The sequence below is a fragment of the Haliotis rubra genome, unplaced genomic scaffold, assembly GCF_003918875.1.
Source record: "Haliotis rubra isolate DU_JTF1 unplaced genomic scaffold, ASM391887v1 Scf1245, whole genome shotgun sequence".
In the NCBI taxonomy this organism is placed as follows: domain Eukaryota; kingdom Metazoa; phylum Mollusca; class Gastropoda; order Lepetellida; family Haliotidae; genus Haliotis; species Haliotis rubra.
The window spans coordinates 171,938-193,542 of NW_025765165.1; the positions used below are offsets into that span (position 1 = coordinate 171,938).

General features: G+C 42.6%; 1 protein-coding gene across 1 annotated transcript in view; it reads left to right on the plus strand.

Moving 5' to 3' along the window:
* Positions 1-21,605, plus strand: part of LOC124266296 (BAI1-associated protein 3-like) — a gene marked incomplete at its 3' end in the record, with an annotated part of 222,224 nt that overhangs the window by 154,020 nt on the left and 46,599 nt on the right. The window contains 6 exon segments of the mRNA XM_046701113.1: positions 1,179-1,303; positions 11,739-11,829; positions 13,440-13,496; positions 13,808-13,905; positions 17,640-17,691; positions 20,642-20,677. Of these exon segments, the coding sequence (XP_046557069.1) occupies positions 1,179-1,303; positions 11,739-11,829; positions 13,440-13,496; positions 13,808-13,905; positions 17,640-17,691; positions 20,642-20,677 (459 nt within the window).

Genomic DNA, 21,605 nt, shown 5'->3' on the forward strand with positions numbered 1-21,605 from the left:
AGTTGGTGAGTCCTGCTCTCTCCAGGGATCAGGTGAGTCCTTCCGCTCTCTCCAGGAATGAGGTGAGTCCTTCTGCTCTCTCCAGGGAGTGGGTGAGTCTTTCTCCACTTCTATGTTGACATGATTATGTCCATTGAGTGATGGACAGTCTTCCTCGCAATAACACTCTTTGTGATACCATGGATTCAGTTAAACAACAAGGTAATCTGTGGACCCAATAAAAAATGTTGCCCAGCGATCACAAATCTTCATGTCATTGGAAATAGGATGTCAACAAATCAGCTGCTTGGGTTAATCACGTCCAATGATGTTGTAAACTAGCAAAGTTCGAACATAAAAGACAATGTGTGTTAAATGACATCACCTCATTCTATATGCATTTGAGGGTTTGCTTTTCGGGGCTACTGCGATAGCACCAATGTTCACATTAATCTCAGCAATCACAAACTGACCACTAGACCTCTGTTATGGATTCATTTAAGTCATATTTGACAATTAAATACGAACTTTTTGTTTTTACTGTCAAAGGGCCACAGTACCACAGGAAGTCAACGGTGACTTGTCAAACTGTCCTATACATAAAATGTATCCAGACACGTACCCTAAGTGCTGAGCCATTGTTTATTATGTTAAATATATTCATAGAAAACATGCATTCTACTAATACAATAGCAATAAATATTAATATATTTTTAAATAAATTTAACTGAATCACCGGTAGATTCATGTGTACACAGCTGATTGCTATTTCCAGCTTAGTTGACTAACAGGTAGCATAACAGGAACGCCAATGAAATCATCATGTCTAGTGATGTTTGATTGCAAGTTTCCTACACATATATCTTATTTTCATTTACAAAGTTTTGGGTTTTTTTTCATTTTCATTTACAACAAGTTTGTTATGTCACCTCCAACGATACAGCATAATTTTGACCGGACACAATACACGAAACAGCAGTTGTGCCATGGATAATATTACTCAGCCTTTATTCTGTGTTGTGTATAACACAGGTGTCTCCTGATGCGGGGGGTCATGCATGGACCTCGCTTTATGGCAAGGGATGACTGTATATCACAACATGTTGACATACTAAGTCTGAGTGATGAGCATATCTCTCTGTGTTTCCAGTTGTGAATTGATAAATATAAAATAGCACAAGCGATGATTTCATTCCCAGGAAGAGAGCCTTGCTGAGTCCTTCAACCTGTTCATAGAATACTGCTTGACTCTACTTTGCCGACTACGTGAGACCTTCCCACCGTCAAATAGGATGGCTTTCTCGAGGCTAGAGGGTATGTTCAGGTGAGCTATGTGTTAAGATCTTGTCAGGTGCCAGATATGCTGTATGCCTTGTCAGAGTCAGACTGCATGTATAGGTGAGCTATTCCATGTCCTACATCATGATTGACTTTTAATTTGTGTGCCAGTGTTGGTCAGGCTCACTGACTTGGTCGACACGGTGGTAGGATAATAGGCCCACTCAGACCAAAAGCCTCCAGACAAAACACCCCTAGGCTAAATGAGCCCATGACAAAAAGCCCTCAGTGGGTAGGAGTGAGTGAGTGAGTGAGTTTAGTTTTACGCCGCACTCAGCAATATTTCAGCTTTATGGCGGCGGTCTGTAAATAATCGAGTCGGGACCAGACAATCCAGTGATCAACAGCACGAGCATCAATCTACGCAATTGGGATACGATGACATGTGTCAACCAAGTCAGTGAGTCTGACCACCCGATCCATTTAGTCGCCTCTTACGACAAGCATGGGTTACTGAAGATCCATATTCTAACCCGGACCTTCACAGGTCCTCAGTGGGTAGGAAATGAAAAGATGTAATAGAATACAAACAAATCATTTTGCAGCACATGTAATTATTCTCACATGAATATATCATGTAAATATAATACACTATAAGTTTTACAATATTAACAACATGACACATTTATAATGCAGTGTGATAAACTATACCACCATCTTAACCCCTTGTATACAAGTGGGAAAGGAGGATTTGATGATTCATCAGTAAAGGTGTTTTATCCTTTGGGTGAAATTTTGCAAGGGTTTTGTGTCATGGGGGCTTGTTGTCCGAGGGTTTTGTGTCATGGGGGCTTGTTGTCCGAGGGTTTTGTGTCATGGGGGCTTGTTGTCCGAGGGTTTTGTGTCATGGGGGCTTGTTGTCCGAGGGTTTTGTGTCTGACTCACCAGTCAGCACATGTCAGGGTATCCCAGTTATCCCTAAATAGTAATGTACGCCTTTTTCCGGATGATACTTCTTTATATGTGATCATTGATGATCCAGGGGTAACTGCTATTGTAATAAACGACGATTTACAGTGAATTGCCGAATGGGCAGAAAAATGGCAAGTATCGGTTATATCCCATAACCCCTACATGCCACTACCCCTACAGCCCAGTACCCCTACAATTAGTTAAAACAACACACGGCATTTACCTGTCTGGCATAATGAACTGACCCAAAGAGAGATTAGTGCATAGAGTATACAGATGAGATCAAGGGAGGGATTAAACTGTTCTTTAGTGTTTTGTGTCAAGGAAATTTGGGATTACCTAAAAGTTGTTTTAGTTTCATGATGAAAGATAAACCTCTAGTGTATAGAACAATTTTACAAATTGGATAATGTGTAGGTTGTTAAATGTTGAAATTAAGTTGTTTTAGTGCCATGATAAAAGATACACAATATTATTGAGAAGTGGAGGGAAATGAGAAGGTGAGACGAGAAAGTAAATTGAGATAGTTCGGTATAGTATATAGCTGTTGACAACAAACTAACATGGCATCAACATGGCTGGTCTGCGTAATGTTGAGTTTGTTATGTCACGGAGAGGTAGCCCCCAAGTCCTATTTGACGGTTATCTTCACACTAAGAATGTCGAGAGACAGTCTTGTGTACACTGGAAGTGTGTTCAGTCAACATGCAGAGGAAGAGTCTACTTCCCCTGTGGAACCACAACCTGACAACTGGGCCGAGGACAAACAACAATCTAGAAGGTTTTCACAACCGACTGAACCGTGAAATTTGTAGAAGTCATTAGGAGAATTGAACATGCTGAGAGGGTGAAGATTTCACAAATAGACTTTGGTGCTGCGACAAGAAGCAGAAAGCGAGTCTTCAGGGAGATTGACAATCGCCTGTGTAGACTCAAGGAGCAGCTTGAGCTTGGACAGAAATCACCTCTTCAGTTCTTGGACGCCGTCGGCTATCTGCTTAAGCTGGGATAGATTGAAACACTGAATGTTCATAGACTGAAACACTTGACACAAATGACTATGTTAACATTTAATGTTAACAATTAATTTTTAATGTCCATCAAAGAATCATGATGACGAATTATTGTTAATTCTTATTAAAATCTTGATGATGACAAATGATGATCATTAAAATCATTCTCTCAACCTTATAGTTGTGTGTTGTCATGTCTCTTAAGTGGATTAGTCCATTGTGTGGAATAGGTAACAGGCAGTGGATTAACAGTGCAACAGACCGTAAACTATGTTGTTATAAGCTGTAGGGGTAGTGGCATGTAGGGGTAATGGGGGGTTACCCAAGTATCTATTAATCCCATAAGACAGAGTCAATATGCTTTACTCGTAAATTGCAACCAACTCCAGTGCCGAACCTAACCATGAATAGTAATGTCATTAATTCCGTACAAAGTCATAAACATTTAGGTCTTATACTTCAGCATGATTGCTCATGGAATGAATACATTAACGACTGTGCTGAAATAGTTGCACCAATGGTGAATTGTCTAAGAAGTCTCAAATATCGTTTAAACTGAGAAACATTAGAAACCATGTACAAACAGTTCATATTACCAGTTTTTTTATTATTGCAGTCATATATGGTATAATTGGACTAAACAGCAAGCAGATATACTTGAAAAGCTCATCTTGATGCTCTAAGAACCATGTGTGGTGCTGCTCATGGCACCAGTCATCATAAAATGTACAAAGAAACTAATTGTCACCCATTGTGTCGTAGAAGGTACCTTCATAAAATGACCATGTTTTACAAAATGGTTCATAACACTACGCCAAGTTACCTTAGTAACCTTGTTCTGCCTAGACTTAGAGTATCAGATATCGTTTGTTATAATCTGCGCGGTGATTCAAATCTTCAGACTATAAACTGTAAATCTGTAAATTATGCGAGGTCCTTTCTTCCAGATACTGTTATATTATGGAATTCATTACCAGCTGAACATAGAGACTCACCGTGCCTATCAAGATTCAAAAATGAACTTTTAAATTATTCTAATATCTACAGTCATTTTGACTTAAATTTCAGTAGCAGATTTTGTCAAATCATATATTCTCGTCTCTGACTTGAATGTAGTGACCTTAATGAGCACAAATATGAAAGATTTATATCTCCAACATCATCTTGCTCTTGTGGCCACAACTATGAAGACTCTACCTTCTTGGAGTGGCATGTTAGAAGTTGGGAAGTACAATATAGAACAAACTTTAGGGATAAAAACTTCTTTCTATTCGTGAGTGCAATGTTTCGATACAGATTCTTGTACCGTTGTCAAGCATTTATGCATTTATGCTTGACAACGGTACAAGAATCTGTATCGAAACATCCAAGACCCTGATGCCGTCATAAATCAGAAACAATGTCAAGGTGAGGATGGAACAAGAAGTGATGTAATTATGAAACAACTGATGCCGTCATAAATCAGAAACAATGTCATGGTGAGGATGGAACAAGAAGCGATGTAATTATGAAACAACTGATGCCGTCATAAATCAGAAACAATGTCATGGTGAGGATGGAACAAGAAGTGATGTAATTATGAAACAACTGATGCCGTCATAAATCAGAAACAATGTCATGGTGAGGATGGAACAAGAAGTGATGTAATTATGAAACAACTGATGCTGTCATAAATCAGAAACAATGTCATGGTGAGGATGGAACAAGAAGCGATGTAATTATGAAACAACTGATGCCGTCATAAATCAGAAACAATGTCATGGTGAGGATGGAACAAGAAGTGATGTAATTATGAAACAACTGATGCCGTCATAAATCAGAAACAATGTCATGGTGAGGATGGAACAAGAAGCGATGTAATTATGAAACAACTGATGCTGTCATAAATCAGAAACAATGTCATGGTGAGGATGGAACAAGAAGCGATGTAATTATGAAACAACTGATGCCGTCATAAATCAGAAACAATGTCAAGGTGAGGATGGAACAAGAAGCGATGTAATTATGAAACAACTGATGCCGTCATAAATCAGAAACAATGTCAAGGTGAGGATGGAACAAGAATTAGAAACAACTGATGCCGTCATAAATCAGAAATGAGGATGGTAATTATGAAACAACTGATGCCGTCATAAATCAGAAACAATGTCATGGTGAGGATGGAACAAGAAGCGATGTAATTATGAAACAACTGATGCCGTCATAAATCAGAAACAATGTCATGGTGAGGATAGAACAAGAAGCGATGTAATTATGAAACAACTGATGCCGTCATAAATCAGAAACAATGTCATGGTGAGGATGGAGCAGAACCTGAAGTAATATACATGATACATATCAGATATAACAAACTCATCACATCATACATCAAAGTTACTCATAGAATCAAAGCCACTAGAGGGCATTATGATGTTATATACTGAGTCAAAATATAAACTTCACAATTTATGTTTGTAAATAAAAATATTAATAATTATAGTAGACAGTTTTCGGTTATCATAATACTAATCCCCAAGTATCTACTCACGAAACAAGTCACCACAGCATATTAAAGTCAATCCAAACATCGTGACTCCACAATAGTGCTAAAACGTGTTTTTCACGTGCCACTGGTCACATGATGTTATCATTGTACATGCATTCGATCGCACATGTTCCCATCAACTGTACAAAGTGAAAAAAACTTTAAAGCTTAGATGCAACCAAAAAAATAAACATAATTAAAACTGAATTCTCATTTATTCATACCATATAATATACATCGCTGATTATGAAAAACAAATAAACAAAATTATCTGCGTACAATCGCAAATCAAACGTGCAATATTTTGCACTTAGGTTTACTTCCTTCAAACAAAGTAATTTGGGTGATATATATGGTTTATGCCCGGACTGTCGACAACAAGAAATAATCCGTCCAGATTACTTGTCGACAGTCCGGGAAAAGGGAGGTGATGTTCTACATGAGTGACTTCACTCCCAGTGTTCTCGAAATTAACAAACCAATTAAAACAGAGTGTGATATATATAGTAGACAATATATTTCTTCAGTCAATATAACAACATGCATGTATCATGCATGTAGCATATGTCACGAAATATAACATATTTGTATATTTATTTCATAAAGCTCACACAATATATTTGTGTGTGTGTTTTATATAAACTAGTGATTTCTGCAGGTGTATAAGTAATAAATATATAAAAGATGAGTCCAGTTATTTCTTCTTGCCAAAAATCCTTTATATCTGCACTAAAGTAATCTGAATGTTCTAGCTTCAGTAGATGAAGCAACTCTGACACATAGTCTGTAATTCAAATCAGTTAGTCTGTCGGCAAGAAGGTTGGCCTTCAAGGATCGAATCCCAGCATCGATGATTCGGTAGCGACAATGCCTCGGACGGGATCTCTGCTGTCCGGATCTGCTCTTCATGGCATACTTGTTGATTTTGTTGTGCCAACCTTCCAAATTATTGTTAGTTCTGTGTCCATCATTTTCAAAATGATTCCAAGTTGGTAATGGTAATCCTTCCACTCGCATATCGTAAAACAATAGTTTGTTTTTGCAACCTTAATTCTCTTGCAAATTGTTAAAACAACATTCTCTTTAATCAACTTAATTCATTTACTCATGATACGAGCATAGCTGTAGCCACCATAGCCACTTGCAAACCACTAAGCAAACATTCTCTTTCATTAACTAACGCCGTCACGGTATGTTGACTACGCGATGTCGACACTCCGTGTTTTTTGTTTTGTCGACGGTTAGGAACATCCTATTTTTCATTTGTCGACAGATCGGGCTGACACCATATATATATACATGAGATGTTTGTACAATAGATGAGGGATGAGGCAAAAATGAGTTGTTTATACAATAGAATAGGTTGATAACACAGGATTAAGTAGGTTGATAGGAAGCCAGTAAAGAACATGTACATGGTTGTATACATAACAGATTAAAGATGTTAATGGGCAGCCAGTACGGAATGATAAGGGGACCGTTGGGAAGCCAGTGGTGAAGTGATGTTTACACAATGGATAATATACAGTGTTACACAATGGATAATGTACAGTGTTACACAATGGATAATGCACAGTGTTACACAATGGATAACGCACAGTGTTACACAATGGATAACGCACAGTGTTACACAATGGATAACGCACAGTGTTACACAATGGATAACGTACAGTGTAACACAATGGATAACGCAGTGTTACACAATGGATAATGCACAGTGTTACACAATGGATAACGTACAGTGTTACACAATGGATAACGCACAGTGTTACACAATGGATAACGCACAGTGTTACACAATGGATAATGCACAGTGTTACACAATGGATAACGCACAGTGTTACACAATGGATAACGCAGTGTAACACAATGGATAACGCAGTGTTACACAATGGATAACGCACGGTGTTACACAATGGATAACGCACGGTACACAATGGATTACGGTGTTACACAATGGATAACGACGGTGTTACACAATGGATACGCATTACGTTACACACGCACGGTGTTACACAATGGATAACGTACGGTGTTACACAATTGATAACGTACAGTGTTACACAATGGATAATGTACAATGGTTGAGTAGGGTTACATGCAATTAATTGAGCAAGTGATGATAGGCCTTGGGGATGAAATATCCTTCATCTCTGTTGATGGCTGGGCAAATCTTCTTTATGCGTAGAGCTTCAAGTAGTTTTCGGGTTTTGAAATCAGGCTGGTTCCTCTCAATGACTTTGGTGGTGTTCCCACTGATGTTGTGGTTTGGGTTGGCTTTAAGGTGGTCGGTTATGGCGGATTTAGAGTCTTTGTTTCTTACTGAGGCCTGGTGTTCTTTGATCCTAATGGTGACTGGTCTAGATGTTTCACCAATGTAGGATTCGCCGCAGTCGCATTCTATCTGGTAGACAACACCTGCGGGATCTGGCTTCTTTGCCTGGCCGGGTCTGCCTGTGGCCTGCAGAAGCTTCTGTATATTGTTGCCTCTTTGGAACATGACATCAATGTTGGCTTGCTGTTTGAGGAGTCGTCGGATATGATGGCTAGTTGGTCCAATGAAGGGGAGGCTGATGGTGAAGGGGGCTGCTTGCTGTCGGGGAGGTTTAGTGTCAGGGTCGAGGGTATTGTTGATGATCTGGTCGACGAATGATGCAGGATATTTGTTGTAGTTGGTGAAGACGTGTCTCAGGTGGTCCAACTCAGTGTCTAGTGATGCAGTTGTGGAGCAGATGTTCTTGGCTCGTCTGGTCAGGGTGGAAATTATCTCTCTCTTGACTTGGATAGGGTGACTGGAGGAGAAGTGGAGATACTGGTCCGTATGTGTTGGTTTGTGGTAGACGCTGGTGTTGAGCTTCTTGTCATCTCTCTGGACCAGGACATCTAGGAAGGGAAGCTGGTTGTCTGTTTCTAATTCCATAGTAAACTGCATGCGGGGGTGTTGGGAGTTCAGGTGTTGGAGAAGGACGTTGGGGTCGTCAGATGGAGGAAGGATGACAAAAGTATCATCTACTTTACGGAACCAGCAGGTGGGTTGGATTGGGGACGTTTCAAGGGCAGTTTCTTCTTGGCTGGTCATGTAGATCTTGGTGATGAGTGGGAATAGTGGGGAACCCATAGGGAGGCCATGGGTCTGTTGCACTATTTTATCTTTCCATGTGAAGTAGGTGGAACTGATTCATCCATTGATGAGTTCTATGATGCTGTCAGGGGAAAGGTGGGTGTCAATCAAAGATGGGGGCCAATGAAAGATGGCATTTTAGAAGGTTTAAGTCAGATAGTACAAGTATATATGGATGACAACTTCTTTTATTCTAGAGCATGACGTTTTGATACAGGTTCTTGTATCGTTTTCAAGAATGAATGGTACAGGGAGAGAACAGGTGATATATATATACAACAAGACTAATTAACAACACAAGGCAGAATAACAACCACCAACCACCAACAGAGGATTACAGGAATAAACATGGAGGCCAGTGGAAGCCAATGATACACAGAGCATAGAATGTAAACAAGATTGACACTGTGATGATAGGGAATAAAGGGTAGCAGAGGGTAACGGGGATACACATGGAAGCCAGTAGAAGCCAGTAATGTTTATACAAGAGACAAGGGGTGGTTGATGAGCTCATTGTATGCAGTAGAAGCCAATAATGTTTCTACAAGAGACAAGGGGTGATTGATGAGCTCATTGTATGCAGTGGAAGCCAGTAATGTTTATACAAGAGACAAGGGGTGGTTGATGAGCTCATTGTATGCAGTAGAAGCCAGTAATGTTTCTACAAGAGACAAGGGGTGATTGATGAGCTCATTGTATGCAGTAGAAGCCAGTAATGTTTCTACAAGAGACAAGGGGTGATTGATGAGCTCATTGTATGCAGTAGAAGCCAGTAATGTTTATACAAGAGACAAGGGGTGATTGATGAGCTCATTGTATGCAGTGGAAGCCAGTAATGTTTATACAAGAGACAAGGGGTGATTGATGAGCTCATTGTATGCAGTTGAAGCCAGTAATGTTTATACAAGAGACTAGGGGTGATTGATGAGCTCATTGTATGGAGTAGAAGCCAATAATGTTTATACAAGAGACTAGGGGTGATTGATGAGCTCATTGTATGGAGTAGAAGCCAGTAATGTTTATACAAGAGACTAGGGGTGATTGATGAGCTCATTGTATGCAGTGGGGATAAAGTCGTCTTGATCTCTATTAATCAGTGGTCGGTATCGTTTGATGTTAATTCCTTCAGTTATCTTGCGTTAAGTAAAGTCTGATTGGTTTGTAGCGAGGATGGTTAAGTCAGTCCAGTTGATTTGGTGATGGGGATGAGTTGCTATGTGGTCTGATATGGCTGATTTCTGGTCTGATTTGATGGTTGATGTCTGATGTTCCTTGATTCTGGTGTTGACGGGCCTGGATGTTTCTCCTATGTATGAGTGTCCCCAATTGCAGTCAATTTTGCAGATTTGTAGAAATTATTTTTCAACTTTATAAGTTGAATTTGCATTTCAGATAATTTGTTACCGAAAGGTATCAGAATCTGCAAAGTTGTGTTTTGTTAAGTTTTGAGGACTAACAAGAACAGCCAGTTCTTATGCTGGCCTGTCAAATGTGCATCGTGAACTTGCCATTGGCATGCTGGAAGGGGGAACGTCAGTGATGTTGCAAGGACAATGGGGTGCAGCCGTCATGATTTACAGACTCGACTGCAACAAACTGGCACCACTGCTGATCGCCCTAGGTCAGGTCGACCACGTATGACGTCACAGGCTGAGGACCGTAATATTGTGTTATGTCACGGCTACAGGAACCAGAAATGAGCTGTTTAGGGGTCGAATGTCAGCATCCGAAACCGCCGGCGAGTTGCTCACCTTCGTGTTTGATGACCATACCGCGGAACCATTTTGACACCATTACATCGACGACACCTCCGATGGACTCAGAGAGACTGGAATCAAGTTTTCTTCAGTGGTGAATCAAGAGTTACCCTCAGATTCGCTGACGGTAGGATGGGAGTGTGGAGGCGATGCCGTGAATGTTATGCTCAGTGTTGTGTACAGGACGTGGACAGATTTGGGGGCGGACGTGTCATGGTTTGGGGTGCTTTCTGTGGGATTGCCCGTTCCTGACTTAATGCTGCAGTTTACTGTGACCAGGTGCTAGCCTCCGAACTTATTCCATTCATGGCGGCACATGGTCCATGTCTGCACTTTCAGCATGGCAATGCCAGATCCCGTACATCCAGGAATTACCTGCAGAACGCAGGAATCAACTTTCTTGACTGGCCGTCAAGGTCACCTCAATCCAATCGAGCACAGCTGGGATGCTCATGGTGGAGGTCTGCTCACTCTCAGTAACCAACCCCAGAATTTGCAGGATCTTGGTGCTGCTTTGCAAGAACAATGGCGCCGGGACCTCAACAATGTCTTTACACGCATCGGACAGTCCATGAGGAGGCGTTGCTTGGCAGTTGTGAATGTACGGGGCAGCCACACACGCTACTGAACATTTGAAACATCAGATTTAATTTCTTGTGACTTGACACTTTGTTTACGCCTTTTATTGATAAATTCTGTAACCACATGGAACCGATTTGGGGTATTGTGATTATTCTCAGTTCACCCTATCAACCTTAACAAATAAATGATAATCTCTATACCACATTCTTGTGTCCTTTCTTTAATATTTAATTTAATATAGGATTGTGAAGTTTCTAGTTTGACTGAGTATAGATTCGAATCTTAGCTAAATTTCTTTGACACTGAACAAAGGACATCATTTGAAGTTTTACATCAGTAATGTGACAGTTGTTTAGTAGACAGCCACGGGGACTTCTGTTGAAAGGTGACATTTTTTTGTAACTGTAACAATAAATGCAGGATTTATGGCAATGTGATAAAGGTAGTATTTCAGAATTATAACAGTGATGACCAGTGTTTAGTGTGTCTAGGAAACTGATTCTGTGTTGCAGGTGTCTGGCAAACATCTACAACATGAAGGTGTTCAAGAAGTGCTGCCCATTCCAGAAGGAGCTGCACTCAGAGATCACAGCTGTCATCAAGGTCAGACATAACATGGAATGAGTTTAAGTCTGTTGTTGGTCTCTCAGCTTTAGCTGATATGAATTTATGTCTAATGACCATTCTGGAAAGCTTTACATCCTAAATTACATAGTTCACTTGAATGTAATATCCAAGGAATTTTAGAAATTCATACAACCAGGAATAGGGAGATTGTGCATAACCTCGTCTCACACCACCAGTGAGAGGGTAGGGAGATTGTACATGGCCTTGTGTCACACCACCAGTGAGAGGGTAGGAAGATTGTACATGGCCTTGTGTCACACCACCAGTGAGAGGGTAGGAAGATTGTACATGGCCTTGTGTCACACCACCAGTGAGAGGGTAGGGAGATTGTACATGGCCTTGTGTCACACCACCAGTGAGAGGGTAGGAAGATTGTATATGGCCTTGTGTCACACCACCAGTGAGAGGGTAGGAAGATTGTACATGGCCTTGTGTCACACCACCAGTGAGAGGGTAGGAAGATTGTACATGGCCTTGTGTCACACCACCAGTGAGAGGGTAGGGAGATTGTACATGGCCTTGTGTCACACCACCAGTGAGAGGGTAGGGAGATTGTGCATAACCTCGTCTCACACCACCAGTGAGAGGGTAGGGAGATTGTACATGGCCTTGTGTCACACCACCAGTGAGAGGGTAGGGAGATTGTACATGGCCTTGTGTCACACCACCAGTGAGAGGGTAGGGAGATTGTACATGGCCTTGTGTCACACCACCAGTGAGAGGGTAGGGAGATTGTACATGGCCTTGTGTCACACACCACCAGTGAGAGGGTAGGGAGATTGTACATGGCCTTGTGTCACACACCACCAGTGAGAGGGTAGGAGATTGTACATGGCCTTGTGTCACACCACCAGTGAGAGGGTAGGGGAGATTGTACATGGCCTTGTGTCACACACCACCAGTGAGAGGGCAGGAAGATTGTACATGGCCTTGTGTCACACACCACCAGTGAGAGGGTAGGAGATTGTACATGGCCTTGTGTCACACCACCAGTGAGAGGGTAGGGAGATTGTACATGGCCTTGTGTCACACCACCAGTGAGAGGGTAGGGAGATTATATATGGCCTTGTGTCACACCACCAGTGAGAGGGTAGGGAGATTGTACATGGCCTTGTGTCACACCACCAGTGAGAGGGTAGGGGAGATTGTACATGGCCTTGTGTCACACCACCAGTGAGAGGGTAGGGAGATTGTACATGGCCTTGTGTCACACCCCACCAGTGAGAGGGTAGGGAGATTGTACATGGCCTTGTGTCACACCACCAGTGAGAGGGTAGGGAGATTGTACATGGCCTTGTGTCACACCGCCAGTGAGAGGGTAGGGAGATTGTACATGGCCTTGTGTCACACCACCAGTGAGAGGGTAGGGAGATTGTACATGGCCTTGTGTCACACGACCAGTGAGAGGGTAGGGAGATTGTACATGGCCTTGTGTCACACCGCCAGTGATATAACTATATTGATAATCATAAGTCTGTATACACCAAATGTGGATAACATCTATTTATATGAATAATTATCATTGAATGAGTGATTTTAAGGGTGATGTGTATTATGTGACTGTGAATCCTGCTTTATGTTGTCAGCGTGGGAATCTTGACTGGTATGAGAGAATCTACAGCAGCTGCAGATCCCTGACCAAGGTAGGACAGTACACTCACAATGCTTTGTCTTGCTAGCCCTATGAAAGTCCTTGAGATTCTACATAATTGGCATCATATATTTGCAGTTATAATGATGTGGTTATATGACTTGACATGGAGGCATTATCTTTTTGCTCATTGCTGCATGTATTATGTTAGTATTTGGTTCTGAAAGCTCTTTCAATTACTTCATGTTAAAACTGTAGTTGTTATGAATTCCTGTCCCATAAAGAGCCCTTGGAAGTCAGTGTGAGCTCATGTCCAATCTCTTTATCTGTCGTCTGTCCATCTCTCCATCTATTTGTTTGCAGCGTGAGGAGGACAGCCTACAGAGCCTTATAGAACTGACAAACCACCTGAATGCAGACATCTACCGGGGCAGCCAGTACTACAACAGCATCTTCGAGAGGTACACAGGCTCACACGGTTAGGGTTAGGGTTAACCCAGAGGTACACAGGCTCACAGGATTAGGGTTAACCTAGAGGTCACACAGGCTCACAGGGTTAGGGTTAACCCAGATGTACACAGGCTCACAGGGCTAGGGTTAACCCAGAGGTACAAAGGCTCACAGGGCTAGGGTTAACCAGAGGTACACAGGGTTAGGGTTAACCCAGATGAACACATGGTTAGGGTTAACCCAAATGTACACAGGCTCACAGGGCTAGGGTTAACCCAGACAGGCTCACAGGGTTAGGGTTAACCCAGACATACACAGGGTTAGGGTTAACCCAAATGTACACAGGCTCACAGGGCTAGGGTTAACCCAGAGGTACACAGGCTCACAGGGCTAGGGTTAACCCAGACATACACAGGGCTAGGGTTAACCCAGAGGTACACAGGCTCACAGGGCTAGGGTTAACCCAGAGGTACACAGTAGGGCTGCGCAATATAACCGGTTTACCGGTATTTACCGGTTCAGACATGAAAACAATACGTATTGCGGTACACTGATCGAAAACCGGTATTTTGACATGCATTCGGAAAACTTTGTACGGAAATCTTCAGATATTTCCGTTTTTCAGACCGGAAGTCTGGCGACCCCTAACAACAAACAATTTATTATGGTGCCAAAATACAAGGACAAAAGCTTCAGTATGGCAGCATTTGGGGTTGAAAAGCTTCACGGTAACTGGAACTACTGATAAGACTAACGCGATATGTAAAATATGCAATGGTAAAGTGTAATGCTCAAGCGGGACGATTAAAAGTTATTAAATTCAGCTTAATCAAGCATAATGACTTTGTTCTGTTTTTTGCTATATAAATCAAGCATTACCTCGATTATGAGTAGTTTTTTAGTTAAAAGAACCTTCTTGCAATATATTGCAATACATATCGCAATATATGCTTTCGCATCGCAATATATCGCAATATGAAAATTCTCTGCTATACCCACCCCTAGTACACAGGCTCACAGTGCAAGGGTAAACCCAGAGCTACACAGGTGAACAGGGTTAGGGTTAACCCAGAGGTACACAGGCTCACAGTGTTAGGGTTACCTAGATTAACACAGGGTTAGGGTTTACCCAGACGTACACAGGGTTAGGGTTAACCCAGAGGTATGCACAGGGTTAGGGTTTACCCAGATGTACACAGGGTTAGGGTTAACCCAGAGGTATGCACAGGGTTAGGGTTAACCCAGAGGTACACAGGGTTAGGGTTAACCCAGAGGTATGCACAGGGTTAGGGTTTACCCAGACGTACACAGGGTTAGGGTTAACCCAGAGGTATGCACAGGGGTTAGGGTTAGGGTTAGGGTTAACCCAGAGGTACACACAGGGTTAGGGTTAACCCAGAGGTACACAAATACACAGGGTTAGGAGTTTACCCAGAGGTACACACAGGGTTAGGAGTTAACCCAGAGGTATGTACAGGGTTAGGGTTAACCCAGAGGTACACAGGGTTAGGGTTAACCCAGAGGTTATGTACACAGGTTAGGTTAACCCAGAGGTACACAGGGTTAGGGTTAAGCAGAGGTATGCACACAGGTTAGGGTTTACCCAGAGGTACACAGGGTTAGGGGTTAACCCAGAGGTACACAGGGGGTTAGGGTTACAAGGGTTAACCCAGAGGTATGTACAGGGTTAGGGTTAACCCAGAGGTACACAGGGTTAGGGTTAACCCAGAGGTATGCACAGGGTTAGGGGTTTACCCAGACGATGTACACAGGGTTAGGGTTAACCCAGAGGTATGCACAGGTTAGGGTTAACCCAGAGGTACACAGGGTTAGGGTTAACCCAGAGGTATGCACAGGGTTAGGGGTTTACCCAGACGCACACACAGGGGTTAGGGTTAACAGAGGTTAGGGTTAACCCAGGGTTAGGGGTTAACCCAGAGGTATGCACAGGGTTAGGGTTTACCCAGAGGTACACAGGGTTAGGGTTAACCCAGAGGTATGCACAGGGTTAGGGTTTACCCAGAGGCACACAGGGGTTAACCCAGAGGTATGCACAGGTTAGGGTTTACCCAGAGGTACACAGGGTTAGGGTTAACCCAGAGGTATGCACAGGGTTAGGGTTAACCCAGAGGTATACACAGGGTTAGGGGGTTAACCCAGAGGTATGCACAGGGTTAGGGTTAACCCAGACGTAGGGTATGCAGTTTGTGAGGCAGTACACAGGGTTAGGGTTAACCCAGAGGTACACAGGGTTAGGGTTAACCCAGAGGTATGCACAGGGTTAGGGTTAACCCAGAGGTACACAGGGTTAGGGTTAACCCAGAGGTACACAGGGTTAGGGTTTACCCAGAGGTACACAGGGTTAGGGTACCCAGGAACACACAGAGGTATGCCACCCAGTTAGGGTTAGCACAGGTTTACACAGTTCGCTACAGTTCATAGGAGCTACTCTCTCATAGGACACTGCAGGACATTAGCAGCTCCAATATTGCACATTCACAGTTGTTGAGCAGTTCTCTATTGCACATTCACAGCTGTTGAGCAGTTCTCTATTGCACATTCACAGCTGTTGAGCAGTTCTCTATTGCACATTCACAGTTGTTGAGCAGTTCTCTATTGCACATTCACAGTTGTTGAGCAGTTCTCTATTGCACATTCACAGTTTTTGAGCAGTTCTCTATTGCACATTCACAGTTGTTGAGCAGTTCTCTATTGCACATTCACAGTTGTTGAGCAGTTCTCTATTGCACATTCACAGTTGTTGAGCAGTTCTCTATTGCACATTCACAGCTGTTGAGCAGTTCTCTATTGCACATTCACAGCTGTTGAGCAGTTCTCTATTGCACATTCACAGCTGTTGAGCAGTTCTCTGCACATTTGCACATTCACAGCAGCTGTTGAGCAGTTCTCTATTGCACATTCACAGCTGTTGAGCAGTTCTCTATTGCACATTCACAGCTGTTGAGCAGTTCTCTATTGCACATTCACAGCTGTTGAGCAGTTCTCTATTGCACATTCACAGTTGTTGAGCAGTTCTCTATTGCACATTCACAGTTGTTGAGCAGTTATCTATTGCACATTCACAGCTGTTGAGCAGTTCTCTATTGCACATTCACAGCTGTTGAGCAGTTCTCTATTGCACATTCACAGCTGTTGAGCAGTTCTCTATTGCACATTCACAGCTGTTGAGCAGTTCTCTGTTGCACATTCACAGCTGTTCTCATTGCATTCACAGTTGTTCAGTTGCACATTCACAGCTGTTGAGCAGTTCTCTATTGCACATTCACAGCTGTTGAGCAGTTCTCTATTGCACATTCACAGCTGTTGAGCAGTTCTCTATTGCACATTCACAGTTGTTGAGCAGTTCTCTATTGCATTCACAGCTGTTGAGCAGTTCTCTATTGCACATTCACAGCTGTTGAGTAGTTCTCTATTGCACATTCACAATTGTTGAGCAGTTCTTCATGTTCCTGTATTGCACATTCACAATTGTTGAGCAGTTCTCCATGTCCCTGTATTGCACATTCACAATTGTTGAGCAGTTCTCCATGTTCCTGTATTGCACATTCACAATTGTTGAGCAGTTCTCCATGTCCCTGTATTGCACATTCACAATTGTTGAGCAGTTCTCCATGTTCCAGTATTGCACATTCCATATTGTTGAGCAGTTCTCCATGTTGAGACTGCTCAAACTTTATAAGTTGCCCACTCATGCATATGTAATAATGTTTGTTTTATATTTCAGTCTTGTAAGCGTGAACTACTTTTCATTCACCTATCGACAGCTGGAGAAGATGGTAAGGGCTCTGTAACCCTAAGTTCCTGACTGTTTATCATTCCTGCATGGTGTATTGAATAGGACATGTCCTAAACCTGCTGATGTGTTGATTACTCCATAGTATGTTTGCCTGTCTTGTTGGAACAAGGTTGTCTTAGTGTCCTCATTCCCTACTGTTTATCAGGCATCCACTCCCACCCAGTCCCCCGTGTCAAACCACCCCTTCCCACATGTGAGCATTTCCTCCCAAACAGTGTATTGTCCTGTTTCTGGTCTCCCATCTCCACAAATAATTGCTCCAGTGGAGAATGGTGGGAAGGCCATGTATGATCCATGTATCCACTAGCCTAATGCTCCAGTGGCGAAAAGTGGGAAGGCCTTGAATGATCCATATATCTGTATGATCCATGTATTCACTAGCCTAATGCTCCAGTGGAGAAAGTTGGGAAGGCCATGTATGATCCATATATCTGTATGATCCATGTATCCACTAGCCTAATGCTCCAGTGGCGAAAGGTGGGAAGGCCTTGAATGATCCATATATCTGTATGATCCATGTATCCACTAGCCTAATGCTCCAGTGGAGAAAGTTGGAAAAAGGCCCTGTATGATCCATATATCTGTATGATCCTTGTATCCACTACGGCACTAGCCAAATGCCCCAGTGAAGAAAGGTGGGAAGGCCTTGAATGATCCATATATCTGTATGATCCATGTATCCACTAGCCTAATGCCCCAGTGGAGAAAGGTTGGAAGGCCTTGAATTGATCCATATATCTGTATGATCCATGTATTCACTACGGCACTAGCCTAATGCTCCAGTGGCGAAAGGTGGGAAGGCCTTGAATGATCCATATATCTGTATGATCCATGTATTCACTAGCCTAATGCTCCAGTGGAGAAAGTTGGGAAGGCCATGTATGATCCATATATCTGTATGATCCATGTATCCACTAGCCTAATGCTCCAGTGGCGAAAGGTGGGAAGGCCTTGAATGATCCATATATCTGTATGATCCATGTATCCACTAGCCTAATGCTCCAGTGGAGAAAGTTGGAAAAAGGCCCTGTATGATCCATATATCTGTATGATCCTTGTATCCACTACGGCACTAGCCAAATGCCCCAGTGAAGAAAGGTGGGAAGGCCTTGAATGATCCATATATCTGTATGATCCATGTATCCACTAGCCTAATGCCCCAGTGGAGAAAGGTTGGAAGGCCTTGAATTGATCCATATATCTGTATGATCCATGTATTCACTACGGCACTAGCCTAATGCTCCAGTGGCGAAAGGTGGGAAGGCCTTGAATGATCCATATATCTGTATGATCCATGTATCCACTAGCCTAATGCCCCAGTGGAGAAAGGTTGGAAGGCCTTGAATTGATCCATATATCTGTATGATCCATGTATCCACTAGCCTAATGCCCCAGTGTAGAAAGGTGGGAAGGCCTTGAATGATCCATATATCTGTATGATCCATGTATTCACTACCCTAATGCCCCAGTAGAGAAAGGTGGGAAGGCCTTGAATGATCCATATATCTGTATGATCCTTGTATCCACTACGGCACTAGCCAAATGCCCCAGTGTAGAAAGGTGGGAAGGCCTTGAATGATCCATATATCTGTATGATCCATGTATCCACTAGCCTAATGCCCCATTGGAGAAAGGTTGGAAGGCCCTGTATGATCCATACATCTGTATGATCCATATATCTGTATGATCCATATATACACTGGCCTAATCCCCCAGTGAAGAAAGGTGGGAAGGCCTTGAATGATTCATATATCTGTATGATCCATATATCTGTATGATCCATATATCCACTGGCCTAATGCCCGTGCTGATAAACATGGGAAGGCTCTGTATGATCCATATATCTGTATGATCCATATATCCACTAGCCTAATGCCCCAGTGGAGAAAGTTGGGAAGGCCTTGCATGATCCATATATCTGTATGATCCATATATCCACTAGCCTAATGCCCCAGTTGAGAAAGGTGGGAAGGCCCTGTTTGATCTATATATCTTCAGCATACCCTGGTTATACTGTCATATATCCAGGGTGGCATTATAACAAGGTAGGACAGTTAGAAACCCTATGCAATCAACAAGGTGATTGAGCTGATGTCTCCTGTACTGAGCCTTGAATGGCTGGATAATCCCAGCTTCTTGGGGCTGAGGGTGACTTGTTCAAGGTGGCAGGAAGTGTATTGTCACATGTGTTATCCCATCTGGGATTACATGACTACTTAAAGCATTAGTGAGTTTTGTCAATTAATTTGAGTCATTAAGGTATGTTTACTGCATCCAGCCAGTGTAATTGGTTTTACAAAAAACATTGGCAAATTGCATTATATCCAGTTTGGCGGGGTATTATATGGGCAGGAAATCTGTACTGGCAAAAACATGGTATTATATCCAGGGTGACATTATAACCAGGGTGCACTGTACAGGCCTAATGCCACAGTGATGAAAGGTGTGAAGGCCTTGTTTGATCCAAATAGCCATCGGCCTGATGCCCCATCAGCTGCTCTTCAGGCTTGGGCTTCTTGAACGTCTTTCTTGAAAAGTGGTGTATTATTCCAAATTCTTACATGAATATATCAATAACGGTTCTCAAATTTGAGTTGTGGACTTCAGCTGTTTGTGAAACAAACCCTCCATGCTTATGAACCCACCCAAATTCTGGCTATATGTAAATAGCTAGGTCTGGAGCAGACAATCCATGATGTTGATCACTGGATTGTCTGGTCCAGATTATTTACAGACTGCCGCCATATAGCTGGAATGTTTCTGAGTGCAGCGTTAAACAACAATCAATCAATCTATAAACCCACCTATGAATGTGTTCCCACGAAAGACTGCATGGTGGAGCAGCCCACTGTTACAGGGCTTTGTAGCTGTGATGTTTGCTCGCTGTCCATCTGTTTGTGTGTTTATTGTACCGGTGTTTCTCCCAACAGCTGGCCACGGACATAAGCAAGGGGCTGGAAGAGGAGGTTTGTCTTATTCTGTTAGTTGTCTTTCTATTCATTTGCTTTGCCTTCCCCATTCAGTTAGTGCTGTCACTGTTTCAGCTCTGTGTTTTTATTTGGATCACTAGCTTGGGGTATTACCAGGTTGAGTTGATCAGCGATGCACTCATGATGGCAGTCAACATGTCCTGCACGGACAACTGTAGTAGTGGTTAAATTGTAGGCTAAAACCACTTAAACAGTTTCCATAAATCTCAAAGTTACTGAAGAGAATGTCCTCCAGCTGAAGCCAATGTTTTCACCACTTCTTCAGACAACAAGTCACTCAGCTGATCAGTCCAGGTCAGATGTTGTGTTCAGTGCATTCACCAACTACACAGATCTTTCAGACAACCACCAACTAGGCAGACCGTTCAGACAATCACCAACTAGGCAGATCTTTCAGACAACCACCAACTAGGCAGACCGTTCAGACAATCACCAACTAGGAAGATCTTTCAGACAATCACCAACTAGGCAGATCTTTCAGACAATCACCAACTAGGCAGATCTTTCAGACAACCACCAACTACACAGATCTTTCAGACTATCACCAACTAGGCAGATCTTTCAGACAATCACCAACTAGGCAGATCTTTCAGACTATCACCAACTAGGCAGATCTTTCAGACAATCACCAACTAGGCAGATCTTTCAGACAACCACCAACTACACAGATCTTTCAGACTATCACCAACTACACAGATCTTTCAGACAACCACCAACTAGGCAGACCGTTCAGACAATCACCAACTAGGCAGATCTTTCAGACAACCACCAACTAGGCAGACCGTTCAGACAATCACCAACTAGGAAGATCTTTCAGACAATCACCAACTAGGCAGATCTTTCAGACAATCACCAACTAGGCAGATCTTTCAGACAACCACCAACTACACAGATCTTTCAGACT